At 35.4% G+C, this 24,872-nt stretch overlaps 2 protein-coding genes and 1 pseudogene across 2 annotated transcripts in view; 1 reads left to right on the top strand and 2 right to left on the bottom strand.

The window, feature by feature from the left end:
* Nucleotides 1-11,363, bottom strand: part of LOC113925459 — a 63,578-nt pseudogene extending 52,215 nt beyond the window's left edge.
* A 4,010-nt stretch (nucleotides 11,364-15,373) lies between these two features.
* On the top strand, nucleotides 15,374-15,702 carry LOC113907860 (60S ribosomal protein L36a-like). The gene has a single exon (XM_027567562.2). It carries the CDS (start codon nucleotides 15,385-15,387, stop codon nucleotides 15,700-15,702), a length of 318 nt encoding a protein of 105 aa, XP_027423363.1. The 5' UTR covers nucleotides 15,374-15,384.
* A 91-nt stretch (nucleotides 15,703-15,793) lies between these two features.
* Nucleotides 15,794-24,872, bottom strand: part of LOC113925470 (60S ribosomal protein L27-like) — a 45,433-nt gene continuing 36,354 nt past the window's right edge. Inside the window, 3 exon segments of the mRNA XM_035727076.1 lie at nucleotides 15,794-15,926; nucleotides 15,928-16,160; nucleotides 16,162-16,242. Of these exon segments, the coding sequence (XP_035582969.1) occupies nucleotides 15,794-15,926; nucleotides 15,928-16,160; nucleotides 16,162-16,242 (447 nt within the window).

The following is a 24,872-nucleotide window of genomic DNA, read 5'->3' as shown; positions in this document are numbered from 1 at the left end:
GATGTCCATCGACAGATGAATAGATAAAGAAGAAGTAATATATATATAATGGAATATTACCCAGTCATCAAAAAGAATGAAATCTTGTCATTTGCAATAACATGGATGGAACTAGAAGGCATTAAGCTAAGCGAAATAAGTGAGTCAGAGAAAGACAAATACCATATGATTTCACTTATATATGGAATTTAAGAAACGAAACAGATGAACATAGGAGAAGGGAAAGAGAGGGAGGCAAATCATAAGAGACTCTTTTCTATAGGAAATAAACTGAGGGCTGCTGGAGGGGTGGTTGGTGTGGGGGATGGGGTAATCAGGTGATGGGCATTAAGGAGGACCCTGATGTAATGAACACTGGGTGTTATATGCAGCTAATGAATCACTAAATTCTGCCCCTGAAATTAATAACACATTATACGTTAACTAAATTGAATTTAAATAAAAAATTTAAAAAAACAACAACACTGATTCATATACCCTGACTCATATAACTTAGAAGAGCTTTGCATATGATTTTGTGGTTGAGGGATAATTTATATTTTATAATTTAAGGATATTTATCAATTACTTCATTATATCATTATTAACTGTTTACTTTCCTACCTTTTCTAAAATATTTTGAGGTAGATCACTTTAATAGTTATTAATCTACCATTTTCTGGTACAGCCATTTTTTACACTTACATTGTTTCTTTCCAAGAGAATATTTCAATCTCACAAAAATAATCAAATGTTTTTGTTGATATGGACAAATACAAATCCATGAGAAATTAATTGTAATACCTGAGGATATAACATAAATTTACTAATATATATGGATTTTAGCATCTCAATAAAATAGCATTTGTTACACCATTAATCTAATATACTCAAATACATACATATGTATTTGTACAAAAAACACAGACATAGGGCGCCTGGTTGGCTCAGTCGTTAAGCGTCTGTCTTCGGCTCAGGTCATGGTCCTAGGTCCCGGGATCAAGCCCCACATCAGGCTCCCTGCTCCGCAGGAAGCCTGCTTCTCCATCTCCCACTCCCCCTGCTTGGTTCCCTCTCTTGCTGTGTCTCTCTGTCAAATAAATAAATAAAATCTTCAAAAAACAAATAAACAAACAAAAAACACAGACATACTTTTTGTTATATTTCTTGAGAACAGGAGCTAGGTACCGATTTTATGAATTTGAATAAAATTGTTTCAAAAGCTAATGGTAGAAAGAGATATTTCATCAACTTAAAATTAAACTATTACAAGAAGTATACTATAATAAAGTATAAATAAATAAATAAAGTATAATGGTAATATTTGAAAGATGAGTAGAAATAATACAAATGTTTGGTTTGTGTATACATGTGTCCACGGGAAGGATGTATATTTAGTTTCTTAGTCCATCTCATTTTTTCTTCAATATGGGTAGGCTAAGACCTTCCCAAACATTTAAATTCTATTTACTTTTTGATTACCCATTTTGTCTTTAAGTCATTTCTCTCTTATCATATTTTACTATAAGCATTCAGGAGAAGCCAAGCTGGTTTGTCAACACTTTGCTAAGTAATTTCTTTAGCCAAATATCCAATTTTATTGTTCACAATTTCAGCCTTCCACAAAACACTAGGATACAAACAATTCAGCCAAGCTCTTTGCCACTTTACAGCAAAAAATCACCTTTCCTTCAGTTTCCAATAACATGTTCCTCGTTTCCATCTGAGACCTCATCAGAATGACCTTTACCATCTATATTTCTACCAACTTTCTATTTATGACTGCTTATGTATTGTCTAAGAAGGTTGAAGCTTTTTCTAAAAGTCTCCTCTTCTCCTTTTGAGCCTCCATGAAAATCACCCTCAATAGTACATTCATTGGCAATGTGTTTCCTAGCATGAACCATGAAACTTTTCCCGACCCTGCCCATTAACCAGTTCCAAAGTTACTTCTACATTTTTAGCAGCACCCACTCTTGGTACCAAATTTATGTTTTAGTTTGAACTACTATAAGAAAGTACCACAGGCTGGGTAACTTATCAACAACAGAAATGTATTTCTCATAGACTGGAAGCTGGAAGTCAAGATCATGGGACCGGCATGGTTGAGTGAGAGCCCTCTTATGAGTTGCAGACTTCCCATTGTATCCTCACATGGAGGAAGAGGCTAAGAATCTTTCTGGACCTCCTTTTACAAGAAACCGGTTCCATTAATGAAGGCTCTGCACCCATTACTTAATCACTTCCCAAAACTTCCACCTCCTAATATCATTATCTTTGGGCGTTATGAAGATAACGACACATTCACATTGGAGGGACACATTCAGACCATAACAATAAGGGTACTAAATAAAGGGATCCCAAGCTAATTTATTAGCATATTATTTTAATAATTGGTTATTTTAACTGAAGACTTTTCATGTTTAGTCTTAATAATTTTGAAATGGAATAATTTGGACCATTATTTCCAAAAATATTTAACATAAAATAGTAGACAGGACTAAAGTCAGATAAATTGATTGCAAGTCAATTTACATGATTGATTAGCAATAAGTGAATCCCTTAAACTATGCGTCTGTATTTCTTCAACAATGATTTGGTAATACCATTTCACTCAATGTGGTATTATCAATAGAAACAGAAGATTCAGGGAGAAAGCATTTTGAAAAACCAGACCAAAAAACATACAAATATCCAAAAATACTTTGTTGAAGGACAACCCTGGATTAGAAATAACCTAATGATGATGTCTCAACTAGACTATTATATGTGAAAAACTAACTTCCTTTCTTAGCTCACATGATAGGTAATCCTAGGCTGTATTATCAAGAGAGAGTAATTGGATAGTATCTTAGTCCGCTCAGGCTGCCATAACAAAATACCATAAACTAGGTGATATAAATATCAGAAATTCATTTCTCACAGTTCTGGAGGCTGGGAAGACCAAGATCAAGGTGCTGAAATGTTTAGTTTCTGGTGAGAACTCTCTTTCTGTTTTGTAGGCTGCTGTTTTCTGATACTATCCTCACATAAGGATGAGAAACTCTGATATCTCTTCTTATAAGGGGACTGATCTCATCATGAAAGTCCCACTCTCATGAACTCATTTAAACTTACCTTCCAGGGGCAACTGGGTGGCTCAGTCATTAAGCGTCTGCCTTCAGCTCAGGTAATGATCCCAGGGTCCTGAGATAGAGCCCGGCATCAGGCTCCCTCCGCCATGGGAGGCCTGCTTCTCCCCCTCCCACTCCCCCTGCTTGTGTTCCCTCTCTCGCTGTGTCTCTGTCAAATAAATAAAATCTTAAATTAATTAATTAATTAATTAATTTAATTAAATAAACTTACCTCCCAAAAGTCCCATCTCTAAATACCATCACGATGTGGGGTTAGGGCTTCAACATGTTCACTTGGGGGAGGACAAAATTCAGTCCTTAGCAAGTAGGTTGATCTTATTATCAATTATTTGTGTGTGTGTGTGTGTGTGTGTGTGTGTGTGTGTGTGTGTGTGTGTGTGTGTGGTGTTGTGTTGAGGGAGGTACCTTTTTGTTTGTATGTGTGTTTGTCTCTTGCACTTAGACTGTTTCCCAAGAAAATTCACTGAACCAAAATCTGGTCTTCCCTGCAAGTATAATATAAAATTACATACCTTCTTAAATTGTATCTAAAAGTTTCCTCCTCCCACCATATCTCAGTAAATGTAAGTTTTCTTGGTTATTTTATTTAATTGTACTCTAATATTATTTTTCTAGACAGAAATTGACAACTCTCTAAAATATGCAATTATCACTTTAATTTTAACAAAATTTCTATGCTATTATGGAATGATGAACAGAATTATAATTATGTAAAATAGGGATTTTTTTAAAGTTAAGCACATTGATTCTATTAACTTATGTCAAAACATTTCTAACTAGTTTTAAGGACTATTTCTTTTTCTTTCTTTTTAATCTCAAAGTCACAAAAATTCTATTGTAATTTCAGTAGTTGTTATTAATTAAATTCCAATCAAATGTTGTTTATCTTATTCACTTGGCACTATACTCATACCCATAGAATTGCAAAGCCACCCTTCTGCTCATAGTATACTCACACACATACACATGTATGTATATATAATAAAAACAAAGTGATATAATGCAAGCAGTATAGATAGAATTGAGAATGATTGATTATTGCTTGTTTGATTAACATGAAAAGATGAAATAGAGATAATTTCTAATGTAATGAAATGTGAGTAATGAATCTTAATTATTTTTATAATGTATATTCCCTTCCCCTTAATTGTACAGAGAGAGCAATTTAGATAAAAAGAATGGAATTTGCTTCAGATTGTTTCTTATTGAATAGTGATTCTTTTTTAATTTTATTTTTAAGTGATCTCTACACCCAACATAGGGCTTGAACTCACAACCCTGAGGTCAAGAGTCTCACGTTCTTCCAACTGAGCCAGCCAGATACCCCTTGAATGGTGATTCTTAAACTAAAGTCAAAAGATCCTTGGTTCGTTGAGAATTTATTTTAAGATATTAAGCTTATTTTAATATTTGTTAAAATTTAATGACGCCTCGGTGGCTCAGTTGGTTAAGCGACTGCCTTCGGCTCAGGTCATAATCCTGGAGTCCCGGGATCGAGTCCCGCATCGGGCTCCCTGCTCAGCAGGGAGTCTGCTTCTCCCTCTGACCCTCTTCCCTCTAGTGCTCTCTATCTCTCATTCTCTCTCTCTCTCAAATAAATAAATAAAATCTTTAAAAAAATTTAATGAAAATTTTAAAGAAGATATATAACATATTCGTATAAGATGAATGGTTACCTATAGCTGTTTTCTCACAATTTCAGCACTTGATTTATACAATCACCTTGATGTCATACAGTGCTATTTTAACTACCATTAGCAATTGAGAAAAAATAATAATAATGAAAGAAGGAACTGGACAGTGAAGGATTTACATCATGCTTGGGCTGACACAGACCTGCTTTGGAATGCATTCAGGCTCTGTCTCTCCACATTACTGTTTCCTGGAAAACTAAAGAGCTTAAGATCTTCCACTATGGGAGTGAAGGGGATGGAAATGGGCACTGTACCTCTGTTGAGGAAGCTGAGAGTTAACTTATAGACATTTTCCCTGTATGATAGCACAATATAAAAGATTGTCAGGATATTGAGAATGGGGAATTTTGTGTCAAGTTGATCAATACACATCTGTGGCCATCTTAGTGTCTTGTGTAGATAAAGAACTTTTTTTAAATTTTTTGTTTTTGTTTTGTTCTGTTCTGTTTTGTTTTGTTTTGTTTTAATGGATGATATCTGGGCTCCCAACATAGTAAGGTAATGATGTCATACTTACTATATCTTGTGACTTCTATCTTTCTACAACACTAAGTAAATGTGCTATGATATCATTGGTATCAATTGGTAACCTGCTCAAACTTGCAACCATAGCTATGTTGCCACTTAGAGGTTTTAGGTTTTGAAGAATATAGTAATAGGGGAGAGAATGTGAAGTTCTGAGAAGGTGATGCTAAGAGGCTGTTTTTTTTTGTTGTTGTTGTTGTTGTTTTAACTCATGGTTTTACCCACAGCTTTACTGACAAGATGCTCTGTAACAAATAACCAGTGTTATATCTTACCAATGGAATATGAATGACATGGATTTCTCCACTAGAGAATGGCTGAAATGATCTAAAGCAAAATGAGGAAGCAATCAGCTGGTAAAATTATTTGATTACATCTTAAAACTTCCTTTTGTGAAACTGAAACCCTTGGAGGAGAGGGAAATAACAGCTAATTAAACAACTGGCTCTTTTCAGGTGTTTTAAATGAAAATAGATCCAAATTCTAAACCAAAAGCCATGTTGTAGATGTGAGAAAACACTGTACTTCATCCTGATGTTCTTCTATTTAATTGCTGGTTCATAAATGAATCAGTCAGGGACAAATGTGATGGGCAGATAATTCTGGAAAGCAGAGGCTGTAGTATAAAAGAGGTCAGTCATTTTGCTGAAAAATCTTTTGGTAAAGATGCCTAGGGAATTCCTACTTTCCTGTATTTCTAGGTCAGTTGACTTAAGGCAATTAATTTATTTCTGGACACTGAAGAATGAAAAGGAATGTCTTCTATGAATATTAGTCCACAGCATTCTGTAGTGGTTGGTGTTTTTCAACTACCAATAGAGTAATAGCCATGCCTATTTAGGGAGGATTGGAGAGAAAAAATTCTATGTAAAGAAAGGAAACTTGAATTACTCTCACAGTCTGTGAAATGGAATACCTCCACAGAACCATAGAAATATCAATGGCAACAGCATCCCAGAAACCAGTTTCTTCATAAAATATGTCTCAGACCCAAACTATGGCAGATATTCAGAATAAGACATGCCTTCCATCATGTGCTCCACATATAATTCTCCTATTGAGAAGGCAGGAGAGTTGATGAAATGCCATGACAGATTTACTCTAGCATAGGTTTTACTGAAATAAAGCTCCAGAGTCTCCAGAAGAAAGCAAAAAGCCAGAGGAATGAAAAGAGAGAAAGATAAGTAAAGAAACAGGGAATCAGATACAATTATTTAAATGGCTATTAAAAGATGAAGTAAATTTATAGGATCCCTATGAAAAAGTTAAGTAGTGCACTGGCTGGGACAAAGGAAGCCTGCTTCAGTGTCAACAGCAACCTCTCCTCAGGAAGGCTGTTAAATTCCCTTGTCCCAGGTCAGGTAACTATAAATCTAATCAAGTCCATAGGGAAGAGACACAAAACAGCCTGACACAGGCTATTGAGATTGTTTCAGCCGCTAAGGCGGTTGAAAACAAAGTCATTACATGTGTTTGTCCAACCACCAGTAGTGGGGTGTCTGAGGCTATACGTGCTATGGTGAAAGTTGAAGGTCCTAAGAAAAATGAACAAAATTTATGAGATTATGGAATGTCATTTCACAGTGTAGTGTAATATCCCTAGGCAGCATGAAGGGCTGAAAGTAAAGCTTGGGAGTTAGGCAAGGCCTTGAGAAATTTGCAGATAGGAAAATAACAATGTAAGAGATATTTGGTTTTGGTATCACCTTTACTTGAATGTTTAAGTGGAATAGATGGGATGCACGTGAGGGTAGTCTTACCAATACCAGCTCATACGTAAATGGTGGGCAAGTGCAACCTTCTCCAGATTTTAACTGGACAAGCTAAATGGGAGGCCTCAGAATTGCCCAAATATTAAGCAATATTAGGTTCAGAGAAGACAACAGAAAAAAATCAGCCTTGATTAGAAAAGCAGAAGCTGGGGTGATAGTCCATGCTTCTTTCTGTAGCAGTCCAGGCTGGCTCAGGAGAGATTTAGAATGCTCTTATAGGCTGATTGTTGCCTATTACGGGCTTGAAAATATGTCCCCTCTCCCCCAAGTCAAGGAGAAAAATATCACTGTACTTTTCAGATAAAATGCATGCGTATAATATTTCTATTGTCATTGTAACAATTTAAACATTTTGAATACTTGATTACAGAAATCATTTGTTGCTGAAACTTCTTAATTTTTAATTAAATGATCCTATTTATACATTTTTGTGGGGTTTTTTTTTGCTGTGGAATTCCAGAACTTGTGTGATCAATTTGATTACTCAGTTACTCTTTCTCAGTCAGTGATGGTAATGTGCATGCCTTGAAGGTGGTTCTACATTGACCAAGCCGTGAACCACAGTGCAGGAACAGAAGACAAACTATCTGGGTGATTATGTATCCTCACCATTATGAAAAAAATATAATAGGTGATTCTGTTACAAAGCTCATTAAGCAACTGAAGAAATTAATCTAAATCCTGATTTTCAGCTGACTTATATCTGTGCAAATTGCTGTGGGTCATTATCGGAAGGCTGTAACTTTTGTTCTCTAAGTCAGATTTTCAAAATGACTCATTCTTGATACTGCTTTGGACAAAAAATTTATTCTTTAAAAAACTCATATGTCAGTGTTGCTCGTAGTTATAAGAAAATTTATTGAGTCATGGAAACTTTAAGAAATTGGGTGTCAAGCTTCTGCACATTGTTTCAATCATTTCATAAAAAAACATAGGAAGGTTAAGAAAATTACTGTGTGTAATATCATTATGCTTTATATAAAGGACTTGAGGTAGTTATCCTCATTTACCTCTTTAGCTAACCTGCTACAGCAAAATGATACAATAAGCAAGACAGCCCACCAAAAACCATGGCTCCAGCAGAGAGTACTAAAAAGGATAAAAGAGGGGCGCCCAAGTGGCACCGTCAGTTGAGCGTCTGACTCTTGGTTTCAGTTCAGGTCATGATCTCAGGGTTATGAGATGGAGCCCCTGTCAGGCTCCATGCTTAGGAGGGAGTCTGCCTGAGATTCTCTCTCTCCCTCTCCCGCTGCCCCTCACTGCCCAACCCCCTGCTCAAGTGCTCTCTCTCTAAAATAAATAAATAAATCTTAAAAAAATAAATAAAAAAGACAAAGGCAATTATGTAAATCTATATTTTACAAAAGCAATTATGTAATTATGTAAATCTATTTATTTATATATATTTAAGCTATATATCCTAAAATAAGAACCTGTCCACATACACCCAAACATCTTACATGGCCATTTTGTGATGGCTTTTCTTTTTAAATATGACCCCGCCTTTCATTTTAGATTGATTTGATCTGTATAATGTTCCTAGTGAATACAGAAAAGGGATATGATTGAGCAAAACACACTGATACTTATTCAGGATGTGAAAACCACATCCCATGAGAGTTGATGGCTCAGATTATATTGATTAAAATATCTTGTACATATTTCCCTAGTATCTCAAAAATGTAATCATGGGTCCAATAGGACTAAAATAATAAATTTTTTCATGATTTCTCCTCTTCTGCATTGCATATTTTAATAACATTTAGTTGAAATGGAGGTTCAAGGCTGGCAGTTTCACACAGACATTTTAGTCATCATTTTCTAAAGGGATATACCAACATGACTGATCTTTGAAATTAAAGGTAAAATTGGTTAGTATAGCACATTCACAGTTCAGGTATAAGCAGGCAGTGAGGTTTGGATATTCCTGGCAAACTAAATGGACAGGTCACCAAATATGATTTATATCAAGGCTAAGAAATTTACTGAAATCCAGGTATATTGTGAATCTGAAAAAATTTTGACTGACAGAGGGAAAGAAGATGCTGAGTTCATTATGATGTTTGTTGTTCAGACTGTAGATTGTTCCACTCCACTGGACTCATGGAGTCCACATTAATCTCACATTTAATCTCACATTAAAAAGTCCTGATTTTTTTTTTCAAAAAAGAAAATTTCTTCATGATTACTTGTCTCTACAAGCTGCTGGGGGTCCTTGTGAAATGTATTCGTGGAAGGAAGAAATAGAAATAAGTAGACCAACAATGAAGAGACACAGATTTAATGCAATTTTACTCTGAGTTTGACCTATGACTAAATAGATATCAACTGTGAAATCAAAAGAACAAAATATTTCAAATCAGAATCCATACATAAGGCATTTTAAACCTTTATAATGGCTTAAACTTTTCTAGTATTCTTAATTATGGGTAATGTTTGCTGCTAATGTTTCTTAAGGTTTAAAAATATAATCCCTTTTATATATATTTGATATAGAACTTCCTGAAATTCTGCAGACTGGGAGCATAGAAGAAAAAAAAAGAACAAAGTATAGAGAAATATTTCAGAAATAATGTATAAGGAGGCAAATATCATTCTTTTTTTTAATAACCAAAGGGAAAATAAGAATGATCTTAATTTGATAAATAAGTAATAAATAGATAAACAAATGGAAGAAAATAGCTTTGGCATCTTAGACCCTCAGAAGCTTGTGGTTCAACAGATGAGATGCTTATTGGATAAGGTTGTCCTTAACTCATGCCTTTTGGAGTAGCAATCAATGACTGACAGGAGAAGCCATGCTCATGAGTACATGTAAGATGACCCAGAAATATTTAGAAGGATTATTTTGAGAGACTGCAGTTCTTATATCTGAGGATATAGGAATGAGGCCGTGACATCTTGCTTAATCCTATTTTGAAAACCTATCTCTAAACATGGGTCGAAAGGCTTGAGAAAACTAGATTGTGCTTAATCATTGTGGGAGGAAAAAAAAATTTCCTCTCCTGGCTCTACAGAAAATCTCACATTAAAAAGTCCTGATTTTTTTTTTCAAAAAAGAAAATTTCTTCATGATTACTTGTCTCTACAAGCTGCTGGGGAAGATAATGGCTGGCCCATTCAATCCCTCATTAGTCTTCACCATCTTAATTTAACTATCCCTAAATAGATTGGTTGGGCATATTGCAAGGCATTTAGAAACCTGCTTTAGAAACAGTTTTAGAAAAGTTTTACACATACTTAGGCCTCATTAATAAACAACATTTCTCCCTACAGGTTGTCACCCACAATTAAAGAAAAACCAGAAATTAATGGAAAGGCTAACTGTAATGCAAAATAGCTGAACCTGAATCTTTACAAAGGTAAGGATAGATTATGATTAATTTACCTGCTTTATTCTTTTTTTACCTCACGGCAGTACTTACTGTCTGTCAGAGTCTCGCTGTTCTTCTGATTTTAGAGGTGTGGGGTCTTGGTTTGTTTTTTGGAAACCCTGGAGCACTCAGCATGCTACTGGGGCCTCAAGCTCTTATCATCACAAGCAAAACTGTCAGTTCTGAAACACTGCTGAGAAGGAGACTCTCAGGCAAAGAGAAATGCAAAACAAGCACTTCACAGGGTTGTGGGGCAGGTACTGCTGGAAAACTTATTAATGAAGGATTACATGTATAAAAATAATGCTTTGAGTCCTTAAAGTTTACTTATCACTCAAAAATATAGGCTTAGAAGTAATCATGTTGGTACAGTTTGAGAAATTATTGAAGAGTGTTTTGTGTTAGCTCAGCTAACATTCTTACTTTGTTCCTCTTCCCCTAATTATGTAAAAATAATGGAAGCAAATAGGATGCACATATTTTTAGTACTTCTAGGTATTTTTGCATATGTGGGCATTGTGATAAATATTTTTTGGGATAACTACTTTTTAATGTGAAGCTGAAACTTAATTCATTTGGACAGAAAATAAATATGAAGATAACAAGAGTTATTACAGAAAATAACTTGAGAAATCTAAAATAGACTCTAACATATGATTTAATTTTTTGGTGCTTTTCTCTTACTCATTTTTAATAGCAGGGCAAAAGTACAAGTTAACACTAAGGATTTTGATGACTCACATGTGCAGAATCTTTGATGTTGAGCTTATTTTTTGATGTTTCATGCTTATTTTTGTACATGAACTCATTTTTTCTAATAGCTTTAGTTATCAGCTGGTAAGGTGGAAAAACAGAAATCCAGAAACCGGAACTGAGTTTCACCATTCTTTGGTCTTTTTTGTGGAAAGGTGTCTGTTGTATAAAGTAGGAGGAGACAGAAAGCCCAAAGGTAAAAAAGATTTGGAACGTGACATGGCAAAACCACCTCGCCCCTTTTCCCTCACCACTATTGGATACTTTCTCACCAGATGTGCCTGACTTGTGTGTATAGCTACTCTGGGCACTGAAGTTCTCCTAAAATTGTAATTGTCCATCCCTGAGAGTGTAGTGAACAGAGCGGTTAGCAAGAACACTCACTGGTGGGGCGCCTGGGTGGCTCAGTTGGTTAGGCGACTGCCTTCGGCTCGGGTCGTGATCCCGGAGTCCCGGGATCGAGTCCCACATCGGGCTCCCTGCTCGGCGGGGAGTCTGCTCCTCCCTCTGACCCTCTTCCCTCTCGTGCTCTCTATCTCTCATTCTCTCTCTCTCAAATAAATAAATAAAATCTTAAAAAAAAAAAAAAAGAACACTCACTGGTGGTAGATCCGCCTGTAATTTTTCACCTGTTACTCATCCCATCCTAGCATCACTGTGTTGGAACCCTGGCAAATCTTATGTTCCTGGACTGGTGCTGCTATTTGTCCTTTTTGAGATGTTAGTAGGAAGGCAAACACTTTTCTATAAACTCTCCCCCAAAGAAGCATCCAACCCTTCTTTAATCTGGACTGGAAAGTTCTCCTCATTTAACATTCTTTCATTTTCCATGGATTCTTTACATTTTTTAAATTTTGTTTGAACGTCCACATATTTTCCTCTTGTGTGGAATATCTTGGTTTGTGTTGGGATGAAAGTAAGTATTGCTTGCTATCAATTAACCTTCTTACTGATCCATCTTTTTTATGTATGAAACGTATAAATTTAAAAGCTGTTTTTGGACATTTAAAACAATTTCATATCATGATTATTTTCTTATACAATTAAATATTCTGTGATAATATCATTTTAATGTCTTATAATATCCCATCTTTTGTGATATGACTTGGCTTTGGTAATCTTTTCAAGGTCTCATGAAAATAAAAGTGGAGAGAACAGCTTTGCATAAACAACATTACTTTGAGTCTCTCATTATTTGAATCTATATCATTTTTCAATGATACATCTCCCCTAGACAAAGATTGAAATTAAAATTAGAAGCCTAGCTTACTTAAGAAGTACAGACACATGAGTCAAATCCAGATCTGTCCTCAGAATATTAAATTAGAATTATTTCAGCTCCTCCAGGACAGTTACTCCAAATTGCTATCGTACTTGGATAGATAATCTTGATCACATTACAATGATGGTACTTTTTTTTCCTATTACTGAATTTGCTTATCTCAAGTATATAACAGTCTGGAGGGAAACTTTTCACAATAGTCTGTTCTCTCCTGAGTAAAGAAACCATATTTTATTAGTCTAAGTATCATCAGAGACTAGAACATCATAGGCATGTACTTTGTATTTGAAGAATGAATGAAACTGGCTCCCACTTCTAACACATTATGGAAATCAAAACTGTTCATTTAAACTTGGTAGTGTCAATTTCATTACATGAAATACTATGAAGCTTTTTTCCAAATGTGTTATATTAGTCAGGGTCTACCAGAATCATAAAGATACATTCATATGGAATTAATTTATCTAATTAGGTTATTATTAAATATTTAATTAAGTTACCTGTTATTATTAGTTAAATATCTAAAGATAATTTAAAGACGATATTATTTACAGAGTTGTGGAAAGGGTTAAGGGAACAAACAAAAGATATTTAGTAAACCGAAGACTAGCTATAGCCAGAAGCCATTTCCTTCCCCAGGCCCAAAGGATAAAAGGGATAATAGGAAAATGGTGTCTCTGAATCCAAGGTAGCTGGAACCATGAGAGGGATCACAGCAAATCCATCACCAGCAGCTCAAAGTGAAGAAATATCCTTATATCTTCCCCGCCCCTGTCATCCAGTCTTCTGCTATTGAATCTTTTGCTAATTCAACCAGAAACTAAGGGGAAATGGTACCCAGAAATGCAATCTATTAAGATCAACTTCCTGTGTTGCAGAATAATGAAGAGAAGCCAAAAATTGATTGTAAATTAAGTAGAAAAAGATCATACTTGTTATGGAAGAGATAAATCTTAGTTATGAAGAATTATATTGTCATTAAAAATCTGATATAAAATTGTATGTGTGCTTGTATGTAAATATATATATATATACATTGAGAAGAGATTGAAAACAGATGCAAATAAACCAGGAGGCTAACAGCACAGCAGTGTTCTTGATATTTTTTCACATTTAAAAAGTACTTTTTAGAATGATTTAAATTTATATTTATTATTGTCACTATCATTATTATTAGGATGGCAATGATAATAGCAGCTCTTTAATTTTAATGAATACCTTAAGTATTTACTTCTATGATTAGCAATCACCCTATATTTCTATTTTGACCGCTTGTTTACAGAAACAGTACAAACTGATAATTTTAACTTTGTTGAAAATTTAAATTATTAACCTTCACTAACTTTCTTGCATATCTTAATTGTTTTTTAAGTTTTTCCTTAAGTTTACATTACAAGGATTATACAACAAATAATCATGAGCCACCTTAAGTTTTATGTCTTTTAAATTCATGGAATAGTGTCTTGATTTAAAATGACTTGTGTATACCTCACAAGGAAACAACAGGAAAATTATTTTTTAGTATCATTAACATAACAAGACACAATGATAATGTCATGCATAGTTTACTTATATAGTCCTCAAGTCACTTTATAAAATTAACAGGATATTTCAGAAAAATGTATCAATCCTAACAATATATCACTTTGCAATATTGATTTATTGATCTGAAAAAAGAAAAAAGCCAGTTACTTTACCAGCAAAATGAGTTCATTTTGGAATAGCAGAGGATTTGTAATTTGGATAAGCAAACTATGGTGAACCATAGGCAAATCCAGAGAACAAAGGAGAGGAGCTTACTTTTATAGAGGAAAGGAGGAAAAGGGAGGGGGTTGTTTCACTGAGTTCTCGTTGACTGGACTGGTGCTTGAGCAAAGAGAAATTCTTCCTTCCTCCGGCTGGGGTGTGCAAAGTAAGCTTCTTCCTACTGGGTAATGCAAGGTATGCTTCTTAAGGCAAGTGGTAATATGTGAATGCTCCCTCTCTGGGCTTCCCAACTCCACTTTAAGTGAGATTGTCTTTATTTATTTTCATAGGTTCAACAAGTAGTAAATCCCAAAAGGTTTGTTATGAATTCATAAACCATGAGGCAATAGTAAATTCTTAACTTCTTTTCCCCTAGAAATAGTTGGTGGCATTATTATCAGAGTCCATATTACAATTCAAATATCACATCCTCAAAAAGAAATCTTATTACGTCCCTTAAATATTTTTGGAAGTTAAGGGTTCTCTATCATTCCTATGTTTACTCCCTGTAAACTTGATTTTTTTTTAATTATACATGTTCTACTATAATGTAAAGAGTTATACCTTACCTTGTTTGCTCATGAACACTATCCTACGGTACAGTGCCTTCTGCACAATAGGTACTTAATGTTTGGGATGAGTGGATAAATGAATAAATGATATAAACTAAGCTACTGAAGTCTTGATTTAATCATAAGGTAAACTTGATCCAAGTAATTTCATGTAAAGAATTCTGAAGAGTCTAAAATGTATAGAGAAAGGCAAAGAATCTAATAACTAAGGCAATTTGTTTAAATGACAAACATTCTAGGGGCGCCTGAGTGACTCAGCTGCTTAAGCGTCTGACTCTTGATTTGGGCGCAGGTTGTGATTTCAGAGTCCTGAGATCAAGCCCCGCATTGGACTCGTGCTGGGCTGGAGCCTGCTTAAGATTCTCTCTCTCCATCTCTGACTTTAAATCTCATTTTCATTCATTATTTTGCAAATGTTTATTGAGCACTTATCTTACTAAACCACTACTAATCTAGGCACTGAGGATACAACTATTTAAAAAACAAGCAAAGGAAAAAAGTTCCGTTTCCCGCCCAGCCTCTTTCTTTCCGTGCCGATAGCGCTCTCGCAAACATGGTGAACGTTCCTAAAACCCGCCGGCCTTTCTGCAAGAAGTGTGGCAAGCACCAGCCCCACAAAGTGACACAGTACAAGAAGAGCAAAGATTCTCTTTATGCCCAGGGAAAGCGGCGTTATGACAGGAAGCAGAGTGGCTATGGTGGGCAGACTAAGCCGATTTTCCGGAAAAAGGCTAAAACTACAAAGAAGATTGTGCTGAGGCTTGAATGTGTTGAGCCCAGTTGCAGATCTAAGAGAATGCTGGCTATTAAGAGATGCAAGCATTTTGAACTGGGAAGAGATAAGAGAAAGGGCCAAGTGATCCGGTTCTAAGCTTCATATTTTGTTAATATTACGAAGACAATAAAATCATGAGGTTATGTTCAAAAAAAAAGCAAAGGAAAAAATAGTCCACGTGACGCAGTTATATAATATATATATATTTATTTATAATTTGTAATGATTGAAACAAAACAGAGCTAAAACCGCAGCTTCTGGAAGAACCATTTGTTCTTGCTGTTCTTGTACATCTTGAACTTGACCTCAGCCCCTCTTCAGGCCTTGTATTTAAGAGCAGGGTTTCTAAACACATCATTGTTGCCGACAGGTTTGTCCAAGAGGATATCCACAGGGTACTCTGTGGGCAAGAGGTGATTGTAGTTACAAACTTTCACAAAACATTTGATCTTTGACCTCTTCTTGCCCATGGCAGCTGTCACTTTGCTAGGATACTGGTCAATTCCAGACACCAGAGCATGACTGTAGGGCTGGTTTGAGGTGGCAGTCCTTAGTATTCTTCACAAGGACCACTTCGCTTTGGAAGTAGCTTCTTGCCAGGACCAGCACCACGGTCCCAGTTCTCACAAACTTGCTCTTTTGACACAAACCACCCGAGCCTTATAATATATACTTCCATGGGAAGACAGACAATAAACAATATGAATATTAATTTAAATAAAGCATTATATAGTGACAAGTGCTAGGGGCTAAAGTAGGGAAGCTTAGAAAATATGAATATATGATATTTAATTTGAATGATCAAGAAAGACTTTAAAAAATTACCATTTTAGTAAAATTTTCAAATGTAATTAAAAGGTCAGTCATGTCAATATCCATAGAAAGAACATTCTAGAAAGAAAAGAGAGGGGATAAAGACCTTAGGCATGATTTTTTGTTTGTTTTCTGGTGAGTTACAGAGATAGTAAGGAGGCCAGTGTGTCTGGAGCAAAGTAAGAAAGAGGGTGGATGCAGATTATGAGGTCAAGGATGTAATAAAGCAGATAAGAAGGATGGATGAAAGCCTAGAAAGTCTTTAGTTTTACTTTACAGTAGAGTATTTTGAGAAGAGAAACAGTATAATCTGATTTACATTTTACAAGGTTTGTGAATGTTATTTAGTATAGACTGAAGGATTCTCTCAAACTCATCATCTCACTCCTCTAAATTATCGCCTTATTGGATACTGATCATGTGAATACATTTTGATCATGATGTCCTACAAATATCATAGAAGTAATTTTCTAAATATTATTATCCCCTGCCTTATTTTTGATTAGCCTATTTCCTACTGCTGAAGTGTTCTCTATATATAGAGTTTATTCATTAGGAATCACTTTCTCATTGGAAGACATTGAAACTGAACTCAAACTGTCTTAAGAATAAAAGGGAGTGTGGCTTTATAAACACAACTAGCTTCATGCTTAGATCCTATTTTTCATAAGAAGGTATCAGTGCTTTATCCCTTATCTTTTCTGTAGATTTGTTTGCCTCTGTTTGTTGACTTTACTCTCTAAGAGGTTCTCAATACCTGAGAAAAATGACACCTGTTTGCAACACCAAGAAACATTCCAATGGCTTAATGAATCAGCAGCTTAAAATATCTTTATCAGTGACTATACATCAAACACATTCAGATTTTCTCTTTGGAAATACTTGGTTGATATGGTCACTCCTGAGCCCAAGACTATGGCCAAGAGGATAAGTTATCTACTTAATTGACATGAACTTAGCCCCACAATCTGGGAAAGTCAGATCATTGTGATTTACTGCCACAAGTCTGAATCACGTATCTTACTCCTGTGGCCTGTGAAGGGCATGCTATTGTGACTTCCAGCCACAGGGATGAAGGGATGGCAGGTAATGAAAAATATCAGTTCTACATAAGAAGATTGGAGCAGTAATGTCAAAGAAACATATAGGAACGTTTAATAGGAGATTAAGACTATCAGTACCATAATCCAAATAGGCAATGGTCAGAGGATCCAATGGTAGGTGAGATTAAGGGGAATTTAGGAAACAATATAATGTTTTGTGTTATATAAAGCAATCTTGTATATGGTTGGAGTACACTTTAAATCTTCCAAAGCCTAGGGGCACCTGGGTGGCTCAGTCGTTAAGCGTCTGCCTTCCGCTTGGGTCATGATCCGGGAAGCCTACTTTTCCCTCTCCCACTGCCCCTGCTTGCATTCCCTCTCTCACTGTATCTCTCTCAGTCAAATAAATAAATACAATTAAAAAAAAATCTTCCAAAACCTAATTCACTCTGCCTTCTGATATTTCACTTCATGTAAGAAGTATATTTGATTTCTGGTACATTAAAAAAACTAAGTGTGTGTGTGTGTGTGTGTCTGTGTGTGTGTGCATGTATGCATAAACTAACAAATTAATATGGTATGCATATAGGCAAAAGCACATTGGTAGAAATTATGGCTTTTTTTCTAATAGCACAGAATCTATCACATAGAAGATAATTTTTCAGTGAAGGCTTATTAAATCAGCTTGTAAATAAATGTTTCATATATGACTAAGAACTGCAAAGATTGTTTCTAATGTGTTCATTCTTATATATAATAGCTTCTAATATGAAGTAATTCTTTCTTTTTTTAAAACAAGGACTTAAATCCTAAAAGGTTATGCACTTTAAAATTCCTCTAATTTTTCTTCTTTATTTACTTTTAAATTTGGAATTCAAATAAAAATATCTTAAATGTTAAATTATTAATACAGGATCAAAAGCAAGATTGAAAACGTGTATTGTGGATGTTTTAATTATATTTTTTATTCTATTTCTTTTCTTTCTGTCTCCTTTACTTCTGAGAAGAGAAACTAATTCTTATTTTAACTTTTTTAAAGTGTTATTCTGGGGTACCTGGGTGGAGCACTCAGTTAAGCATCTGACTCATGGTTTGGGCTCAGGTCATGAGATCAGGGATGTGAGATTGAGTCCCATGTTGGGCTCGACGCTCAGCGTGGAGTCTGCTTGGATTCTCTCTCCCTCTCTCTCTGCTTCTTCCCCCACCCCTGCTCTCTCCCTGTCTCTCTCTCTCGAAAATAAATAAGTCTTTTAAAAAGTAAAATAAAAGAAAGTGCTGTTCTACTCCCAGAAACAATATTATACTATATGTTAACTAACTAGAATTTAAGTAAAAATTTGAAAAAGAAAAAAAATGTGCTGTTGTATTCAGAATGAACTAAATTTGCCCTACTTCATTAAACATAATCACATTTATTCATTTTATATGAACACCTTGTGATTATTGTTTTACCTCCCTAAATTGTTTTATATAGACACAAAACACTTCTGCTTAACTTGATGATCCTATCTCTACCAAAATATTAGGCAGCTGTGACAGGATGCAATTTGTTTTTTCTACATACGGGTGACTAAGATGGACTGATGTTATATGAACTTCCTAATGTTCCAAATTCTGATGCACACATTTTTCACAAACTGTTTCCAAACATAGGTCACTGGATATTTCTGAGCAGAAGATAATGAAATAAAATGAAAAACGAAGACTTAGAGTTTCTCTGTAGTGGGTAGTGTGAAATCACAGTAATATATTTTATATTTTTCATTGGAAGGTTCATGTGAATCAGCCCACACATTAAAATGCAAAAATTTTGGGCGTCTGGGTGGCTCAGTCGTTAAGCGTCTGCCTTTGGCTCAGGTCATGATCCCAGGGTCCTGGGATCCAGCCCCACATCAGGCTCCCTGCTCAGCAGGAAGCCTGCTTCTCCCTCTCCCATTCCCCTGCTTGTGTTCCCTCTCTCGCTGTGTCTTCCTCTGTCAAAAATAAATAAAATCTTTAAAAAATGATAAAATAAAATGCAAAAATTTTATTGTCAAAGAATGCAGCAGAAATTAAATCATTAATTTAATGAGCACATGATCTTGCTACCCTGAAAGATGTCTCTCTGTCTGGACTATACGCTATATTTTAAAAGGAGAATAAACAAAGAAAGCCCTTGTTTATAAAACTTGATTTCCCACGAAAACATTCTTTAAAAGCAAAATTATCATTTTGTTCATTATTCGTAAGGACGTGACATTGCAGCAAACATGTTAGGTATATTTATTATTGCAAAACAAGTATGTGACCAATTTTCTTTATGGAGCATAGTAAAGGTCATTTCTCTATTCTTTTAACAGGTTTCACTCACTATCTTTCCCCTTCAAAATATAATATTTTGGATCTCTAGGTTAGAGATAAAGATCTGTCACTAATACACATATGACAAGTGCACTGATTCTGATGTGACCTTTTTCTAAAGAAATCATTCCCATACACTGTCAGGCATCTTTTCTCGGCAATCTCAAGATATGAACTCAATTGGCAAAAGGCTTTATTGTAGGGAACTTTGCACATTGTTCTCATTACTTTTAAGGCATTTTAAAGTCTACACAGCTGTACAATTGTTTTATCTCCTCTTTTCTCCCCCAGTAAGGATTAGCTGGGTCCAAGGAGTCTTATAAGCCTGATAAAGCTTTCAGTGCCTTTACACTCAACTTGAAATGAGTCCAAATATCTCTAACTCCAACATATCAAAGTTTAAAGTATCTCAAAAAACCCAAGGGGCTCAAAAATCCTCTGCCACCTTCACGACTGAAGCCCTCATCCCTCCAGCTGCTGGGAGTGTAGTCTCTGAAGAAATTGCACTAAGTTTTAGAGAGCCACCTCACCAAGATTATGTGTCTTTCTGAAGATGTAGTCTATATCCAATGACTGGCCAGAATGGGCATGGTAAGGTGGGTTGAGGGTAAGAAACTGTTAAAAGGTTCAGTTGTTTACCCTCCATTCATAACCTGGAAGAGTCATCTTTGCTCTAGTGGGATTGACTGGTCTTTGCCACAATGGCATACAGTTCTAATCATCCCTCTGTTCAGTCCTGTTTGTTGTTGTTGTTTTGTTGTGTTTTTTTAACTCTCTCACAGATGTTATTCCTGAAAACAATAAACTGCTTGCATACAAATTTCTGTAGGACAGCCTATTTCCACAGAAGCTGGCTAATGACACAACTTCTTTAAAGTAAGAATATGCAATTCTCTTTCTTCACAAAACCTTGAAATTGAAGAAAATCTTATATAACTACCTTCAATATGTGAAATAATAGTGGACAGAATAAAATTATTTGGCTGCTTTTGGGTGGAATTGTCACTGGGACTAAGTATACATTTATTTCCTTAATTCGCTTTTAAATTATAATTCTAAGTCTGAAATACAAAATAAAAAACAAACTGATATTGAGGCTATTTCTTCACACTTATGTATATTCTTTCAGTATCGACTCTTTAAAAAAAAAACTGGTGAATTCACTTCTCTCTCTTCCCAACCCCCATCTTTTCTGTGTGTGTGTGTGTGTGTGTGTGTGTGTGTGTGTGTGTTTGGAGGTGGGAGGTAAGGTTTAAAATAAGTTTTAAATTATACAATATTAGATTCAATTACAACATACATTTTTAACATATGCCTAAATTGTGTTCCTTTGATTTTATCATTTTTTTATTTTACCATTTTTTAAAGTTTATTTTCAGAGTTAAAGAGTTTTAAAATATTTGGGGGCTTAGTCACTTCCTCCCCCTTGTCCAGTTGTGGACATTTCCCCCCTACATCTTTTGTGTTTCTCATTATAAATGCGTCTTTCAAATATTAACAAATTGGCCTCAGGAAGGTACTAATTTGCTATCCCATCAGCAATGTAGGAGAGTGCTCACTTTACAATGTTAACTATATACCATATTATCTTTTTTTTACTTTTGTCAATATAATGGATGAAATGCAATATATTTCATTGTTTATTTTACCTTCTAAAACTAACGATTGAAATTGAAAATATTTGTACATTTGTGTCCAACAAAATGATGGCATGACCTTTGGGCTCCTGCCACCATATAAATTAATATGAAAATTGCTCCTAAGCTACACCTGGATTAGTGTCTTGTGGTTGCCCAGTGGAAAGCAAGATACACCCAGAATCCAGAATTCAGTTCAAATATTGAGATAGATGATGCTATCCAAGTACCAAGAGGTATAAAGACATTTATTACTCACATTATAAGGTTTTCTTGGGAAAGTAAGGCAGACTTACACTAAAGTACAAAAATGACTGAATAGAGCAAAGAGGAGGGACACCTAGGTGGCTTGGTAGGTTAAGTGTCTGCCTTTAGCTCCAGTTGTGATCCCAGGGTCCTGGGATCCAGCCCTGCATCGGGCTCCCTGCTCAGTGGGAAGTCTGCTTCTCCCTTTCCCTCTGCTGCTCCCCATGTTTGTGCTCTCTCTCTCTCTCTGACAAATAAATAAATAAAATATTTTAAAAAATAGAACAAAGAGAAACAAATGGCTTGGAATTTTATAGTGATTAGAGGGTAGTTTCAGGTTTAGAGTCCCCACTCATTGTCCTGGATTTTGTGTGGTTTCAACTTTCCACCAGGACCAAGGGAAGGAGTCTGTGGACTTGTAAATGGGCTTGCTAAGGTGTAGGACAAGAGATGTACAAGGAAGTCTTGGACTTGAAATATGTCAGCAGTCAAACACCAAAACTGCAATCAGACTCTGTCTTACAGTTAAAAATGAAGTGAAATAACAAGTGCTAGAAATAGAGAAGGAACTCAAAACTACAGAGGAGAGAGGATATTGACATCCTAAGAAGAGCCCAGAGTACTGTAAACCATGGAATTTGATTGACTGAGACCATTGAATGACTTTATGTCTTCACCTAAGGGAAATGTGAGTGACATTCCTCAAATTTTGAAGTACTGTTATTCAACTTAAAAAGAAATTAGTAAATCGACCAACATCCTTAACCCACACCTTTAGCTAGAGGGATACCAATGGTGTTTGTCATCTACCTGTGACTTTGAGCTTTAAAAACTTACTCCTTTGAGAGAAATTGAAGACCTAAATCTGAAACATATGAAGTTCAAAATTTACAACATACTCTTAGTGCTGGAATATACAAAGAATTACTACAGAAACTGACTAAGGACTTGTGAAGTTTAAACACACCTACAACTGAAAGACAAACTATAGAATCAATAAAATGATGGAGCTTATCTTGAAAGATTTAAAACAAGATCAAGAAACAAACCCAAAAAAGGCAGGAACAAAAGCCCACAGAATTAACATCCATAGGACAATTTAGAATGAATACAATACTAGCATATTTTTTCCTTTTTTTTTTTCTCCAAGTTTTTATTTATATTCCAGCTAGTTATTATACAGTGCATATTAGTTTCAGGTATAGAATCTAGTGATTCATCACTTACATACAACACCCAGTGCTCATCACAAGTGCCCTCTTTAATACCCATCACCCATTTAACCCATACCCCCACCCACCAACCCTCCAGTAACCATCAGTTTATTTTTTACAGTTAAGAGTCTGTTTCCTGGTTTGGCTCTCTCTCTCTGTTTTCCCCTATGTTCATTTGTTTTGCTTCTTAAATTCCACCTAAGAGAGAAGTCATATGGTATTTCTCTTTCTCTGACTGACTTATTTCACTTAGCATAATACTCTCTAGCTCCATCCATGTCACTGCTTGGCAAATTTCATTTTTTATAGAATGTTTTGGTAAGTAGAAATGTTTAATGTTATTGGCAAATTAATCTTGGTCTCCTTAAGACTGAAGAGATGGACAGTCTCTAAAAGTCTTTGTGATCTGTGTAAGTAGAAAATCTTTAAGATTTTTAACAAAAGATCATAGGAGCTTTATTCCCAATTTAAGACTCAGAATCTCTTTAATGAGTTAATTTGAGAAATGATTCTGGTATGATTGCTGAAATTTATATTCTAAGTTCTTCTCTTGGTCTTTCCCAAATAATCATTTAACAGTGTGACTATCCATTGGGAAACAACTATACGGGAAACAAGAGAAATCACAATTTTATGGGATTGCTGCACACTGGCTCAGAATTTGAACTAACTCCTGAAAACTCAAATGTCATTGAGTTCCACCAGTTAGAAATTTTCAGAAATCAGATTAATGGTGTTTTGGCTTAGATCTGTTTCTCAGTGGACACATTGGTGTTTTTCTTCCTTGTGTCTATTTCTCCAGTTCTGGAATACAACTGGAACAGATATATTCAGTCCCAAGCATATCTGCACATAGTTTCCCAACCCTTAAAGTGAGAATTATTATGATATGAAAAACCAAGTACAAGTCCCCCAATTGTCTCTATAGACCAAAACAAAATATTACCCCATTTCTGGAGAGATTAAAGAGTTTAGTCCTATCATAAATAATTTTCAAGGATGACAAGTCCTATCAAATTTTCAAGTCTTGTAATTTTAAACTTAACATATATATCTAGGAGCAATTTCAATATATTTTTATGCAGTGTGGAGTATGCATCAGTGTTAACTTTTTGCATATAGGTACCCAGTTTTTCTAACAGAATATGTTGAAAATACTATTCTTTCTCTACTGAATGCCTTTGATCTTTTTTAAAAGTCAGTTTATCAAAATCAAAATAAGGCTATTTCTGGTCTCTATTTTATTAGATTGATAGATTTTAAAGAACAGTTTTAGATTTACAGAAGAATTAAGAAGGTAGTGGAGTTCACATATACTGTCTTACTCAGTTTCCTTTATTATTCACATATCAGTGTGTTGCATTTCCTTTTTTTTAAGATTTTATTTATTTATTTGAGAGAGAGAGGGAGAGAGAGAGAGAACGTGTGCAAGCAGGGGCAGGGAGAGAGACAAAAGAGATTCCATGCTTAGTGCAGAGCCTGACTCAGGGCTTGATCTCAGGACCCTGAGATCATGACCTGAGTCGAAATCAGGAGTTGAACCCTTAAAAGACTGAGCCACCCAGGCGCCCCTGGTATGTTAAATTTCTTAAAATTAATGAACCAATATTGATATTGATACATTATTATTGACTCAAATCCATAGTTTATTGTAATTTTTTTGGTTTTACCTAAAGTCTTTTTCTAGTCCAAGATCCCATCCAGGATACCACATTACCTATGTCATTATGTCTCCATAGACTCCTCTTGCTTCTCAGACCTTTCTTGTTTTTGATGACCTTTACAGTCTTGAGCAATACTGGCTTAGTATTGGGACACCTGGGAGTCTCAGTTAAGTGTCTGCCTTTGGCTCAGGTCATTATCCCAAGACAGATCCAGTCCCGCATCTGATTGGGGTCTTTGCTCAGTGGGGAGCCTGCATCTCCCTCTGCCTGCTCTGTCTGCCACTTCCCCTGCTTGTGCCCTCTCTCTCT

Source organism: Zalophus californianus, chromosome 4 (genome assembly GCF_009762305.2).
Source record: "Zalophus californianus isolate mZalCal1 chromosome 4, mZalCal1.pri.v2, whole genome shotgun sequence".
Classification (NCBI taxonomy): domain Eukaryota; kingdom Metazoa; phylum Chordata; class Mammalia; order Carnivora; family Otariidae; genus Zalophus; species Zalophus californianus.
This window is presented reverse-complemented; position numbering and strand designations above follow the sequence as displayed.